Below are 14657 nucleotides of genomic sequence, written 5' to 3' on the forward strand. Positions count from 1 at the left end.
ATAAATAAATAAAATCTTTAAAAAAACAAAAACAAAAACAAAAACATTTTCCTACCCTCTAACATAACCCTTCATTCTGTATTTAAAATTATTTATTTGCACTAGTTCCCTTTAGAAAAGTTATGAGACTATACTCTCTGCAACCTCTCTCCATTTTATTGTTCAAATAAAACAAATTCTGTTTTCAAGTTATACTCAAAAGTAAAGTGATTTTGAAATAGGGCATTTCCTATATAAGTACATGAATACTAATCCAAACTCTTATAACTCACACACTATTATCTAGTTTGTAATTATGCATTCTACCTCATCACAATTAAAAACTAAAACTTGTCTCCCAAGAAGTGCACCCAAGGCCTTGATGGATTCAGTTTTTCCAGTCCCAGCGGGCCTGTAAGGGTTTCCTCCGAGACCCATCTTCATGGCTTGAGTGAGAGTGAGGTAGCACTTGTCTGTCAGCGGCGTATAAACCAGCTTGGGAGCATTGCCCTATGCAAGGGAAACAGAAAGTTTGAATATTCATGTTTTATTGAACCTTACAAACATGAAGTTGTGGGACTAGTTAAAAAGCTTAAAAGGCAACAAAAAAGTTAAAGCTGCTAACACAGAAAAATATCCAAAATATTTTCTTACTAGAAGAAACTTTTTAAAGCACAAACTGAAATTAAACTTATTTAATCACAAGCATGTAGTTTATTCCATCGTCAATTAACATATTGGAAGGTTTTCCAAATAGTCTCTCAAGTTCTTGATAGTGGTAAAAAGACGTACTGCTAAGGCAAGGAAATCCAAAACTCTATCATACAATAATAATCACTCTATCTTGTATTTTAAAATTCATGTAAATTAATTCCCTGAATCTTATGATCTTCATAAATCAGGACCACTTTGGAGACTCAAATGTAATTATTTTGAAAACTTCCTTATGAAGTTAATAATATCAACTCATCAAATAATTCTCAAAATGTCTAAGTTATAAGGTAAACAGATTCCAATTCCAGCTGCAGTTATAGAGTTTTTCCTTAACTTAGGTAAACAGATTTGGGTCTCAACACACATTTCTTTTCTGAAAGAGTCAGCAGGTGACTCTCCTGACATACACTTACTAACATAATTGTCTGACATAGTCTGATGACTGACTCATTATCATGGGACAAGGCAGAGAGGATACAGCTGGATTTACTGAAAACAGGTTCCATGAGCTAGGTTATTGGTTTGAAAACTGTCTATCTCACAAACCGAGAGCATTCAGCAAGTGTATTTTGGCGTGGCTGCGACAGCACCAAGTGGTGTGTGTGTGTGTGTGTGCACGCGTGTGTGTGCGTGTGTGTGCGTGTGTGCGCGTGTGTGCGTGTGTGCGCGCGCGAGACTCCTTCCGTCAACATTGCTGGACTCCAGTGTCCCTGGATTAAAGAGACAGCTCCATTTCTATATAAATGCTACTCTAAGAAAAGGCACATTCACAGAATTCAGTACAACACCACCATTATTTTCACTTTTCTGTAAATATTTCTCTGATATAACATCTTCTTAGTTACGATGAAACAGAAAAGACAGTCGCACACAAAAAAATTCTTAAAGGTTATGACCAAAATAAATATAATTCTGTCATCCAACAGCAAATTTCCTTTAAAACAGTTTCAACTGGAAAAATAAAATACTTTGCCACCAGTCATACCTGATAACTCGTAAGTATACTGAAGTTCAGAATCCACTATTTGCACATAACATGTATGATCACTTTTCATGTAAAATCTGACTTGTTTTTTCCAGGCCCAGTCTTCAGTTGTATGAACTTGAACTTGGTTTAACTGCTTTACCACATCAATATTATGAATAATATCAAGAATCAGTGCTTTAAGTTTAAGCTCCAGAATGCCAGATTCTGTATGCAAATTAAAATATTTGGAGAAAATGTCAGCCTGTGACTTATGTATTTATTACATATATACACAGATTTTTTAAATGAATTTAAATGGTAATTTTGTGATACATTTGAAAGATACAGTCATACGAGTCACAGAAGTCAAACATATGCCAAATCCACCAGTAAAAAATAAGAATTTTGCATATGAAAATGAAGGCACCAAACTTCAGGGAGAGAGGGTCGGGTTCCTTACGCAAGGGAGCAAGCACACTGCAGCCTACGTCTCCCTCTGAGCCCAAGTATAAAACATGCACAACGTGCCCTCAATGGCTATTCCGGAGTCTGAAAAACACAAAGTGTCAGGCAAATTGGGGAAGATCTGAACGAGAAGTGCCACCAAGCCAATCGTCCCTTTTTCTTTGTCTCTCTGGTGTCCCCAGGCCTGGACCCACTGCAGCCAGAAGCCCGACAGGTGCAGTTGGGGCAAGCTCCAGGAGTAAGGCCAGCAGTTGGGGTGAGCTCAGGGATGGGGGGAGGCCGGCGGTCAGGGTGAGCCTGGGGGTGGGGGAGGCCAGTGGTCCGGGTGAGCTCCGGGATGAAGGCCGGCAGTCGGGGTGAGCTTGGGGACGAGGGAAGGCCGGCAGTCAGAGAGCAGAATGGGAGCCCAAGAAAACCAGAAAACACTGGGTGGAGCATGGAGATGGAGGAGATTGGGAAAATGACTCTAGAAACTGGATTTATGATTCCTGGGCTCACCCTCAGCTGGGCGGATCTCTTCCTCGCCATCAAACCAAAGCCTCCGAGAGCCGGCCATTAGATGGCACACACGTGAGGGCGTGTGAGTAGTGTTGCAAAGACTATTTTGTTTGAATTACTGAAGTGTAGTTGACGTGCAAGATGGTAACTGTTTCAGGAGCACAGCATGGTGCCTGACGATGCTACACACGAGTGAAGGACTTCTAAAAAAGAGCTGGCATCAGAACCACAGCCCAGGGAAGGCTGGCTGGAACGTGGGGCCTGAACCCAACACGATCAACCACTAACAGAAACCGTCAATATTACCCAAAGGATGTAAACAAGACCCAGACACTTGTAACACAATATTCACAATGTCCAGGATACAATCCCACATCATTCCACATGCAAAGAACCAAAACAATACTTCCTTAAGGAAAGAGAGTGAAGGTGAAATAAAGACACTCTCAGATGCAGGAAACTTGTAGGAAGGAAATCAGAGCCAGCAACTCCACCTACAAGAAGCGCCGAAGGAAGTTACTCCATCGGCAGGAAAGTGAGAGTGTCAGGATCAAGGAAGGGCAACAGAAACGGTAAGCATCCAGGTAAACACAGCAGGACACTCTTCTCGAGTCTTTAAAATGTTTGATGCTAAAGGCCAACACTGTCACGCAGTCTGAGTTTTCAGGGCACGCAGGGGTGCGGCACAAGACCACAGCTACACAGAAGAGGATAAAGAAACCTGTGTGGGGGAGGTTCCTACATTTGTTTAAAGTAATGAATTACTGATTCTAAATACAATATAAAAGCATGTATATTCTAATTCCTAAACTAAACCTCTGAAATAGGTGATGGGTTGAAAGATACAGTCAAAAACACAAGACATAAATTAAGATAGAATAACAAGAAAAAGTTCAAATAACCCCAAAGCAGGCAGAAAACGGACCAGTTTTCATACCAGTGTTCCGTGGATCCTCAGAACGGGTATCAATGCCAGTATAGTGCTCTAGCTTGGTCACCAGCTGTGTTTCAATCTGATGAAGACTATGATCTTTGAAAGCATTTTCTACATCTTCAGTGAATTTAATCTGCTCTGCCAAACATAGTATCTAATGAATAAAAAGAAAAGTAATTTTTAAAAGGTAAATTTACTTAGAAAATTTCACCAACTTAAAGAAAGATACCTTTTTCCAGATTCCCAGCTGTGTACTGGGTTTCCAACAGAATATTTCACGGGAAAGCTCACCAAGAACTCGCCTCACGCTACTCTCCCACGTGCCTAGTTCCTGGTCCTAGACCCCACCAGGCTCACTGTAACCTAAGAGGCTCTGTATTTTCTTCTCCCGACTCTCCTCTTTATGAACGGCTTCTCTTCAGAAAAAGGATGCAAAGGTATCAGTGCCTTCCAAAATAATCTCAGGCTACTACAGAAGTCTAAACTTTCGAAATTCCAATTTTATCTTACATTAAGTTCTGTCTTCGTCTTTCAGTCTAATACCCATAAACAGAAACTAGCTATAGATCAAGAGAGATATCCTTATATTTACATAAAACATGAAATGCTAACACTGCTTGAAAGGCTTTCTGTAATTGAACCAACCTAGCACTGGTACTGATACAGCCATTATACATTTAACTATACATTATACATTAACTATACATTATACATTATACTAGCCTTTGAAAACTTACATTAAAATAGTTTAGCAGAGTTCTGAGATGGATGCAGAAAACCAATCATTCAAAATGACTAAACCTACTGACCCATTACTATGGAACAGTTTTTTCTGATAGATACTTTTCAGCATCTAGATGAATATCATCAAATGCCTCTACTTATCAGATTAACTCATTTAGTTATCTACATATACATTTTATAACTTCACACAGCAGGCTAAGCTGCTGTCTTGTTCTAACTTAAGACAATGTATTAACATACTATCAAAAATATTATATAAATACCATTATATAAACAGCATTACATACCATTCTTTAAAGGAGGAATGACTCTTTCCAGGGCAAAGTTGTCTCCCCTAATTTGCGGGACAAACTCACCAGTCTCTTTCATCAAATGTATGAGGAAGCCTTTAAGCAGATCCAAATCCGCTTTTTGAGAAGAGACCTTTGCTCTTTAATCTTCATACAAAAATGTTCACTTGCTACCTCCAAACTAATACTCTTATCTGTGGATTCCCTTTCAGGCAATACTACCGAATTTCTGCATTATAAATGCACATTGATAATCTCAATTTTTAACAGTCCACTACACAACTTCTGTGAGAGGCTAAGAGAAATGGTAGTCGAAATACAGTCCTGGCTACTTCTCAGGCCACACTACCATTATGGTATCTGGGCAGTCACTAATATTATTAATAACCTAAAATCCAGCACTCATTAACAGTGCTTTGCAAACATTTTACACTTTAACCTTCAAAACAAGTTGGCACCGTACATATCATCATGCCCTCTGAACTGAGTGCCTACAAGAGTCACTCCGAGAACACGGGCAAAAGCAGGATTAGACCCAAGGCCTGTCCAATCCCTTCCACTCAGCATGCTGTCTCCTTCCCAGATGAGAACGTTCCTTCTCTACATTATTTCAGGTTCTTACAAAAAGCCTCTAGAAAGCTGAACTAGCAGTAATAACTCATACCAGATACTCATGCAGTTATACTATTCAATCCCCGTACTCTTGAGAGAAATTTTTCTTCGCACTAACTGCTAAGACTTTGTTTTGGTTGACAGTGAATTCTTTGTTTTGGTTGACAGTGAATTATTCCTATTTTCAATAGTTCATGTTTTTACGGCGACAGTGAACTACTGACACTTTCTGTAGTCCCCATTCTCAGCCAGGTGCTTGCGAGCCCTGAGGTGGGCTGCAGGCTCGGACCAGCAGCTTCCCTCCCGTGCCTACAGCACCCCGCGCATCTCCTGACACCGCTGTCATTTCCCCAATCAATCGCTATGAAATCCTTCCTTCTGGAAATGTTTTAATACTCTGTCTTTTACTCCAAGTTCATTTGAATCCTACCTGGAAGTTGAAAGGAGTAGAATACATTTCCAGAAGCAACAGAGCAGCTTACCTCTGACTCTGCAATGGCATTATTGTTTGCTGATGATTACCCTTAATTTTCTCTAAGAGCTTAACAAGAACTGTTAAAACATACTTCAGTTTGTCTCGACATACCAGAAGATGCAAATGATAGGAATGAGACAATGGCTAAGAATCTAAAATATTCAAGTTTCCCATCTAACTTCTCAAGCTTTAAAAGAACCAACATAAAACTTGTTCCAATAGCTACTAAACGGTTTAGTCTGGAAAGCACATAACCTTGAGCAGTTGGGTAGATTTTCCTGTGAGAAATCACCGAGTATCTCCAATGCCTACTTTTTACAGTTCCCAAGAACCAAAGCCCCTGATGTTCCTTACCCGTGGTATTAGTCTCAGCCTCAGTGAAACAAATCCTGAACAAGGCAGGATATTTAACACAAGTCTCAGCACTACACTGTACCACACTGGGTAACACCTGGACCACGTCCTGTAAGATCCAGATCCACGGGCGTGCTTCAGGTCCACGACCCACCATGCAGACTAGCTCTCGGCTCCCCTGCCAACATCCCAGTTCGGCACCATGGCCCTATTTCAGACATGCACGAACACCCCGCTAACCTCCCGCCAGCGCCAGCCTCTTGGGTGACTGTACGGGAGATGGAGGCCCAGTGGCATGGATCCCGTGCCTCTGCCTCAGTGATGCACTAACCACCTAACCAGGAAGCTGCTGCATCGCTGACCCCTGTGGCTGGCCTCGAGTGCCTTTGACCCGCAAGCCTCTCAATCACTACCATGCACTTCTTCTGTCACAGTCTACGGGGGAAGGAACAAAGACTCGGAAGTTAAGCAATCTGTCAGAAGTAACTGCTAAAGAAAGAGAGAACAAGATGATGCCAGTTGTCGGGCCCCCCGGCCTCCGTGTCAGGGATCTTCCCATGAAGCCAGGCCTGCCTACCTTCCAGACAAGACATGAGCCCCCTTACCTGTGAAGGGAACAAGGATGGGTCAATTGAACCTTTACAACTTCGTCCAGCAGTAACACATTCTATCAACAACTGCTTCAAAGTCTGCTTCATTTCCAAGGCTAAATCATTTAACCAGGTCTGAAAATAAAATTAAGAATAATATATACAAGGAGCTCCTGAGTGGCTCAATCAGTTAAGCATCCAACTCTTGGTTTTGGCTCAGGCCGTGATCTCATGGTGGTGAGATTCTCTCCCTCTGCCCTTCCCGCCTGCTCATGTGCTCTCTCTCTCTCAAAATAAATGAATAAACCTTTCAAAAAAGTAATAATATACACAAGTCATGAAACAAATATACACTCTATTGACTGACCCTATTCATTTATTTCAAGAGGCAGGATTATAATTTCTTATTGACTCTCACACTCCCAAAATGTGTTCTATGACATAGTAATTTATTAGTAAAGAAGTTAAATAATTCGAGGAAAACAATTTTCTTACTCTTGGGATAATGGTTAAGTGTGAAAACTCATAAATGTATAGTTAGCTGTCACCGTCATCATCTCTACAAATGACAATACGAGCAAACTAACCCCTTCATTTCAACGTTACAAGAAATCAAACTAGAGAGCCGGGCCAATAAAGCAGAGTCGCGGTGACTGGCTCACCTCGGGGCTCATGCTATCCTGTGAGCTCATATTCAGAAAGCTGCAGTGGAAGAAGGGACTGCTTTATTAGGGTGAGCTCTATTATGTGGGGAGCTAAGCTACTTCTTTAAACAGAACTAATTTTGTTTCAGGGTCAAAATAATACATTTTTCATTTGAAGATAGATAAAATAATAAAGTTAACTGGTATTAACAGAACAGTAACTGATAAAAATAGCAATGAATATTTATTAATCATGACTCTAAAAGACTGTATATTCGCAATACAATGTAAGTGCAAAACCTACAATGCAAATAGCTTTTCACCATCATTAAACTCTTAAGTTCTGGACTTCTCCAACTCTGGAGCCCTTTCCAGTATGCAGCAGCCTGAACTTCACTGCAGCTCAGACGCCGCGGGGGCTCCAGCATGAGAATGACTCTGTGCGAGGCCGCGCACACCCGCTCTGCTGATCACGGCCTCAGCCTGCAGACTTCCCGTGCCCTCTGCCAGGAAAGCTGCTGCGGACCTACTGCTCAGACGCACGCTCCTCCTCCCTCTTCGTCCGCTCCCAACAAAACCGCAAGACAGGCAAACAACAACACAGCAACAAAACCCTTCACCAAACACAAACATGGGAGCTCCTAACACACCTGTGCTTCCAATCACCTGACTGATGTCATCAACATCCAATCAAACGTTGAGGCCCACTCAGGAACAGAAATTCTGCTCAACTGTAGAGACAGATATGTGCGTGATCAGGCACAGGCCCCAGCCACTAGCTGGAAGATAATCCTGGTCTGTGAAAATTACAGTTCAATGTGCTGCGACCTCCTGCTGTCTGGTTTCAGCCGTACCCCTGTCGTACGTCTTTGACCATTCACTTCCAAGGCTCCAGGGTCCATTAATCCACAGTTGTGGATGTGCATGCATTCGTTTTAAACTTACTTGTTCACCCAAATCATCTCATATAAAATCATCTTATACAGTCATCACCTCATACAACACATTTTGGGTGGGTGAGAGTCAATAATAAATCATAATTCCACCTCCTGAAGTAAATCATCTTTTTCAAGTACCTAGTGAGTATTTAGGCTCCTAACACTATCTAGTGTACTTCAGCAGACGGTCTTTGCAGCAGACAGTAAGATGGGTATTTTACAGACGACAGAGCTGTGATCCCAAGTCACACAACTAGTACGTCACGCAGCTAGTAAGTCACACAGCTAGTAAGTCGAGGAGTTAAGATTAATATCCAGTCTTTCCGACTCCAAAGATTCTTTTCATAATTACCCAATGCCTTCCAAAGACTAAAAATCTATATTTTCTTCAATATCAAATCATTCTCAACCTAACAAATAATTCTTTTAAGATACAAGATGAGTTTCCTAAAAGGCCTAAGATCACCCTACAAATAGACTAAATTATTTTTGATACAAAGTTCATAGTTTCTTTTTATTTTCATACTTGAAGAATTACTTGCCTCTACATTGTTTGACAGAAGAACTTTATTTTTAAAAGGTACAACTTCTCCCTCTAAAGATTTCATTGCAGTTATATGTTTAGATTCTTCATCGAAGCACACACTGTTAATACCTATAATATAAAAGAACAATTGAAATGTAAAAGGATTAAAGGCCTAATAATTAAACAAGATAGATCATTACCACAGTGTATAATGTGTACCTCATAATATGTTTAATTATTGGAATTATGTTAATTCTCCCATGTAATAGAATAGTTTTTCCTAACCAAAAATTGAAAACAACCAAAACGCCCACCAATAGGTGAATGAATAAACTATCTATATTCAAACAACACAATACTACTCAGCAATAAAAAGAAGTAAAATGTAGGTGCAGGTATCTCAAAAACATGATGATGAGCAAAAAAAGGCCAGACACAAATGAGCGCATAAAAACACGCACTGATGATTCCACTAACATGATATAAGACAAAAGAGAAGAAGGAAGGGGGAGGGCAAACGGGACCTCCCTTCCTCCAGATTTGTATTTTATTTTATGGTAGACAAAAATACTTCAATATACTGATATACACATACACCCAATTTTAATCTTCACAAAAACCCCGTAAGTTGTTATTTCCAATTTAGAGGAGGAAAGTAAACTTCAGAGAGGTGAACGGGGAGCTGGCTAATCCAGGGTAGAGGCCGAGTTGAAAGCAAGCCTGCTGATTCCAAGAGCTCTTGCCACCACCTCCCCCAGCCCAAACCAGAGCTGCGGATGGAGCGCCCGAGGGCCTCACCCCCAGGGCCAGGCAACACCGGTGTAGGGCACCGGGAGCTAAGACAGGAGGGCTCCACAGGCCATATGGCCTCGGTCACCTCCCCCACTGGGCACTGCCGCACCAGAGCCGCCCCCGACCCCAACAGGCATGGCTGCACTCCAACAAAACCGCATGGCAGGAAGCGCAGCACCAAGCCAGGCGGCCTGGGGGCCTGTCGGTGGCTGACACCCGACCATAAGTGAAGATGGTGACGGTGTTTCACCTCATTTGAAAAATATAGCTGTTCTCCAACAAATGAAACATTCTGAGACAACAGTCATCATTATTTTTATAGCAGACGGAGTGCATGGTCCCTGACCCGTTGACAGCAACTCAGCAGGAGGGACATGCACGGCACCATCACCACACTGTTCACCAGGTGACCTCGCCTCGGCCCACAGCCGGCCCCCGACGGCCCTCCCCCGCCCCAGACCTCCCCAGTGGCAACGCCTTCAGAGGGTGTCCACTCGGCAATAAAGGGGTGCGTTCTCCTTCTCTCTGCAGCTAGTGCCTGCCGCCTTCCCATCCTGCTGCTAGCAATGACCGGCACGCTCTGCAGACCACAGCTTAGATGTCCCCTTCGAGATGCCCCAGGAGGACGCGAACTGCTCCTCAGCCGTGGCTGTGGCAACCACAGGAGGTGCCGTGGGTCTGTCCACGCAGCAGGCTGTCCTTCCACTAAACTATAAACTCTTCTTGAGTGGGACATGCATTCCATTCAACAGTCTACCTCGGAGCCTAATACTATGCCTGGCAGATCCTGAAACACAGTAACTACGTGTTGGAGACCTGTTGACTCTTACCAGCAAACAGCTTTTTGAGGTGAGACTGGATCACTGAGGGGCTAGTCGACTGGCCCAGCACCTCCAGCAGGTCATCGTCACCGAGGAAATAAAATCTGGGGAATGCTGAGCGTTTCTCCTGACACAAACACAAACAAGAACAAGAGCCTTAGATTTTCAAATGAGTCATGCAATAAAGGACTTTAAAATTTATTATAGAAGTACTTCTAAAAAACATGCCTCCAGAAACTCATTTAATGATTTCTGACATCTCTGAAGCTGATCAAGTATCGTCAGCAGAGAATTTCTGATTCCCGCGTGAGTAGTTAACGTTGTGACTCTATTGTCTGTCTTGATGTCAGCCATTATCGACCTACAGAAGAAAAAACAGTTATTTTTACCTTTATTTTAGTAGTTTTTGGCTGAAAATACTGAGACATTTATTTTTTGCCTGCTTAGAACAAACTAAAAGTAACACTATTTTAACAGCAACACATCATTATGCTTCTAAGAAATAATGCTAAAAATTAAGAATAGCCCATTACTGTTTTTAAATACTTTATTTCTTCTTCTTTAAGTGAGCTTTACACCCAGCGTGGGGCTTAAGCTCATGACCCCGAGATCTGGAATCCTATGTTATACTGACCAAGCAAGCCATGTGCCCCTCCATTACCATTTTCAACCTACCTTATTGCAAATTCTCCAATTTCATTCATTCACGAAACACCTACTAAGCCCTACCTCGTAGAGATAACGGCCCAGTGACAGAGAAAGATATTAAATATTTTCTAAAAATATTTAAATAAAATTATGACAAATGCTTGAGAAAGTCACTGAGGTGGAGATCTGCACGGCGACTAAAAGAAAACGGTGAGCAGGAAAGGAGCAAAAGCATCTCTGAAGCAAACAGAGCAGTGCAAGGGAGGCTGCAGAAGTGGACACGGAGATTAGGCTTTACCCTCGGAGCAAAGGGAAAGAAAAGCAGCAATGAAACTTCCCTTGTCACAGACTACTCTGGCCGCTGGGCAAGCAGCTTAATGGAGAAGACAAGCACAAGCCGAAGGTCCGGAGAAAGGAGAGACAGAAAAGATATGCTCCAATAGATCAAGTAGGTTAGAATCAACAAACGTGCTAACTTAATGCATTTGGAGGTGTTTGGGGAGGTCAAATATCCATTACGCTTCCGCTCTGAGCAATTAGTTAGGCGGTACCAGTTACTGAGAAAGGAATGGGGAAGATTTGGGCTAAAGGGATGAACTTGTGAATCTAGTTTTGAAGTGCTGAGGATGTTCAGTATATTGGAGCTCAGAGGAGAAAGATGGGCTCGATAAATACCCTGAGAGGCCGCAGGAGGTAGAAGAGAATGAGGGGGTGGCCATGAGTGCCCACAGAGGGCACAGAGAGAGAGAGAGAGAGAAGAACCGGAGGCTGAAACCGGGGGAGTGCCCACACCTACATGCTGAGAGAGGCCTGAGCACCAGGAACTCGAGCGGACCCAGACGACCAGAAAACCAGACGACAATATCCCAGAAGCCGAGGGAAGGAACTCTCCAACAAGAGATGCTCACCTCTGTAAATACTAGTCAGAGATGAAGTAAAACGAGGCATGAAAAATGCCCAGCAAACTACAACAGGAAAGGAATGGGTAACCCTAGGAAATAACAGGTATAGATCAGTACTCTTATCATTACCCTTGTGCTCCAGTACTATTATTGTTAATATCAGGTAGTGTGGTAGGGACAGCAATCAGATCCACGTGGTTCAAGAAGTAAATGGCTGAGGGCGCCTGGGTGGCTCAGTTGGTTAAGCGACTGCCTTCGGCTCAGGTCATGATCTTGGAGTCCCGGGATCGAGTCCCGCATCGGACTCCCTTCTCAGTGGGGAGTCTGCTTCTCCCTCTGACCCTCCCCCATCTTGTGCTCTCTCTCCAATAAATAAAAATTCTTTAAAAAAAAAAAGAAGTAAATGGCTGAATGAGAGCAAACAGCTCCTTGGAGGATCCAACAGAGAAAGAGGTTGAAGACACAGACGGTACTCATAACGTAAAGGTACTTAGCTTGTGTTGAGCACCTCATGATATGAATGAAAAAACTGCCACACATGTCGATGTTTTATGCTGCCATACTTACCGAAAATCCTCATCAACTCTGTTGAAGCGTGTCTGTTCTTTTGGCAACGCTCCACGGCCAAAAATGGGTTCCAGATATACCCACTTCCTCTGAATATGGTTTAAACTCTGTAGGTATTCATCTAATTCTGGAAGTTTTCTTTCCCAAATTGACACTTTATCTTCAAATCCTTTATAATAAGGAGAATCCTTTAAGGATTGAAGAATGCACCTGTTATCTCCAACTTGATTTACTATGTCTTTCCAGTCTTTAATTAGCTTGATAGTTCGACGTTGGCTGTCTTCATAATCAGTCAAAGTAAATACTGCTCCAACTCCCCAAAGATCAAGTTCACGTAAAGCTTCTCTGATTGTAACTTCACCTTGTGCCCGACTATTTAAATCCTAATTAACACAAAATATCCATATTTATTATTTCAACATTAATTACCATAGACATAAATCATAAAACATTTCAAAAGAAGATATATTTTTATTTGGTTTTTCACAATAAAGCAAATAATAATAATAATAAGTGAATATATTTTACATGCAATCCAAGAGAATTGCTAATTTATCAAAGAGATACCAGATAACTAAGTATCCAGGTTCACATGGTCAAAGTATATATAAAGTTCTGCCATATACTTTTTACTTCTAAAAAAGAAAAAGAATTCAAGAATCTATCACAAAACACAAAAATAGGCTGGCTTCGGGGCGCCTGCGTGGCTCAGTAGGTTACATGACCAACTCCTGATATCGGCTCAGGTCATGACCTCGGGGTTGTGGGATCCAGTGCCAAATTAGGGTCTGTGCTGGGCATGGAGTCTGTCTAAGATTCTCTGTCTTCCTCTCCCTCTGCCCCTCGCTCCCTCCCCCTCTCTGAAAAAAAAAAAAATAGTCTGGCATATTTAAAATTTTGCACACCTCAGGAATTTTATTGTAATTTAATTTTAAGTTCTGATATGCCTAAAGTGGTTAATAACCATCTTCTACACAAGCCATGCTTTATAACCTCACAATTATCTAAATAGGCTCCAAGATTATGAACACACACAAAGGTACATATTTTAAGTATGAAATACGACAATCTGACATCAAGAGTACTTTTCTTTTTGGGGCGCCTGGGTGGCTCAGTCGGTTAAGCAACTGACTCTTGGTTTCAGCTCAGGTCGAGATATCAGGGTCATGAGATCGAGCCCCATGTGGTGTGTCGGGCTCCTCGCTCAGTGGGGTGTCTGCTTGAGATTCTCTCCCTCTGCCTCTGCCCCTCCCCCCGTGTGTGCACACGCTCTCTCTCAAATAAATAAATAAATAAATAAATAAATAAATAAATAAATAAATAAATAAATAAAATCTTTAGAAGAGAGCAAATTCTTTCATTTTTACACTGAATGGGCAGAATGCAACACAGAAAGTCAAATGTTAAAACTGAGAGCTGTGCAAGTTTTACTTTTACCTGAGACCTTTTCTAAACCTGATTAGCAAATTGGTTCTTGGTTTAGCTCTCTGGATTTTGGCTTCTCTTCGCTTTTATTTACAATATATCCCATGATTTTAAATATATTTTATGTAAAATGATTTGTATTTGTTTGCTTTTTTTTTAATTAAAGCTGACTCCCTTCTTAAACCAAGACATTTCTTCATTTCATATTTTTTCTCTCTCTTAAGGAAGGGGTTTATAATGCTTCTATACCCCCACACACATATTCAGGTGCATTACTAAAGAATAATGGAATAGGGGAATAGTCACTATACTAAGAGAAAAAAAATTCAACTTGTTGTTTTATTTAAATAAAATACAAAGCAAAACCATATGTTAACAAAGGTCATATCTATGAGATATTTATAAAAGTGAATCCTACTTTAAGGTCTGAAGCTTTGGCAACAACCGTATCAGCTACTCTGAGGAGATCACCAAACAGTAACTTCTCCAGGCTGGTCCCCCGAGGAAGACCAAGTAGACGAAAAAGGTCAAGCCAGTGATATGGAGATAGATGCTCTCCTCTCACATATTTCAAAATAGGTATCACAGTCTGTTAAAAAAACATATGTACACACATATATATTATCAAAATGCAAATTATTTCCTTTTATGATTAGCTATAAAAATTTTAATTACTGCTATCTTATTTAATAATCTAGAAATCAAATTCTCAAACAGAATTGCACAAAATTTTTTATTAAACATTGCTGTGGATACATGCAAGTATCCCTTT

The 14657-nt window shown here is 41.4% G+C and overlaps 1 protein-coding gene across 1 annotated transcript in view; it reads right to left on the reverse strand.

Annotated features, from left to right (window-relative positions):
- The window catches only part of LOC148161715 (cytoplasmic dynein 2 heavy chain 1-like), a 111283-nt gene that overhangs the window by 60946 nt on the left and 35680 nt on the right, over positions 1–14657 (reverse strand). The window contains 9 exon segments of the mRNA XM_088020623.1: positions 307–489; positions 1662–1885; positions 3561–3711; positions 6638–6757; positions 8747–8859; positions 10353–10470; positions 10572–10704; positions 12461–12843; positions 14304–14474. Of these exon segments, the coding sequence (XP_087876749.1) occupies positions 307–489; positions 1662–1885; positions 3561–3711; positions 6638–6757; positions 8747–8859; positions 10353–10470; positions 10572–10704; positions 12461–12843; positions 14304–14474 (1596 nt within the window).

This window comes from Eumetopias jubatus, unplaced genomic scaffold (genome assembly GCF_037043125.1).
Source record: "Eumetopias jubatus isolate StellerSeaLion01/CBP00866 unplaced genomic scaffold, mEumJub1_p1.0 scaffold_86, whole genome shotgun sequence".
NCBI classification, from domain to species: domain Eukaryota; kingdom Metazoa; phylum Chordata; class Mammalia; order Carnivora; family Otariidae; genus Eumetopias; species Eumetopias jubatus.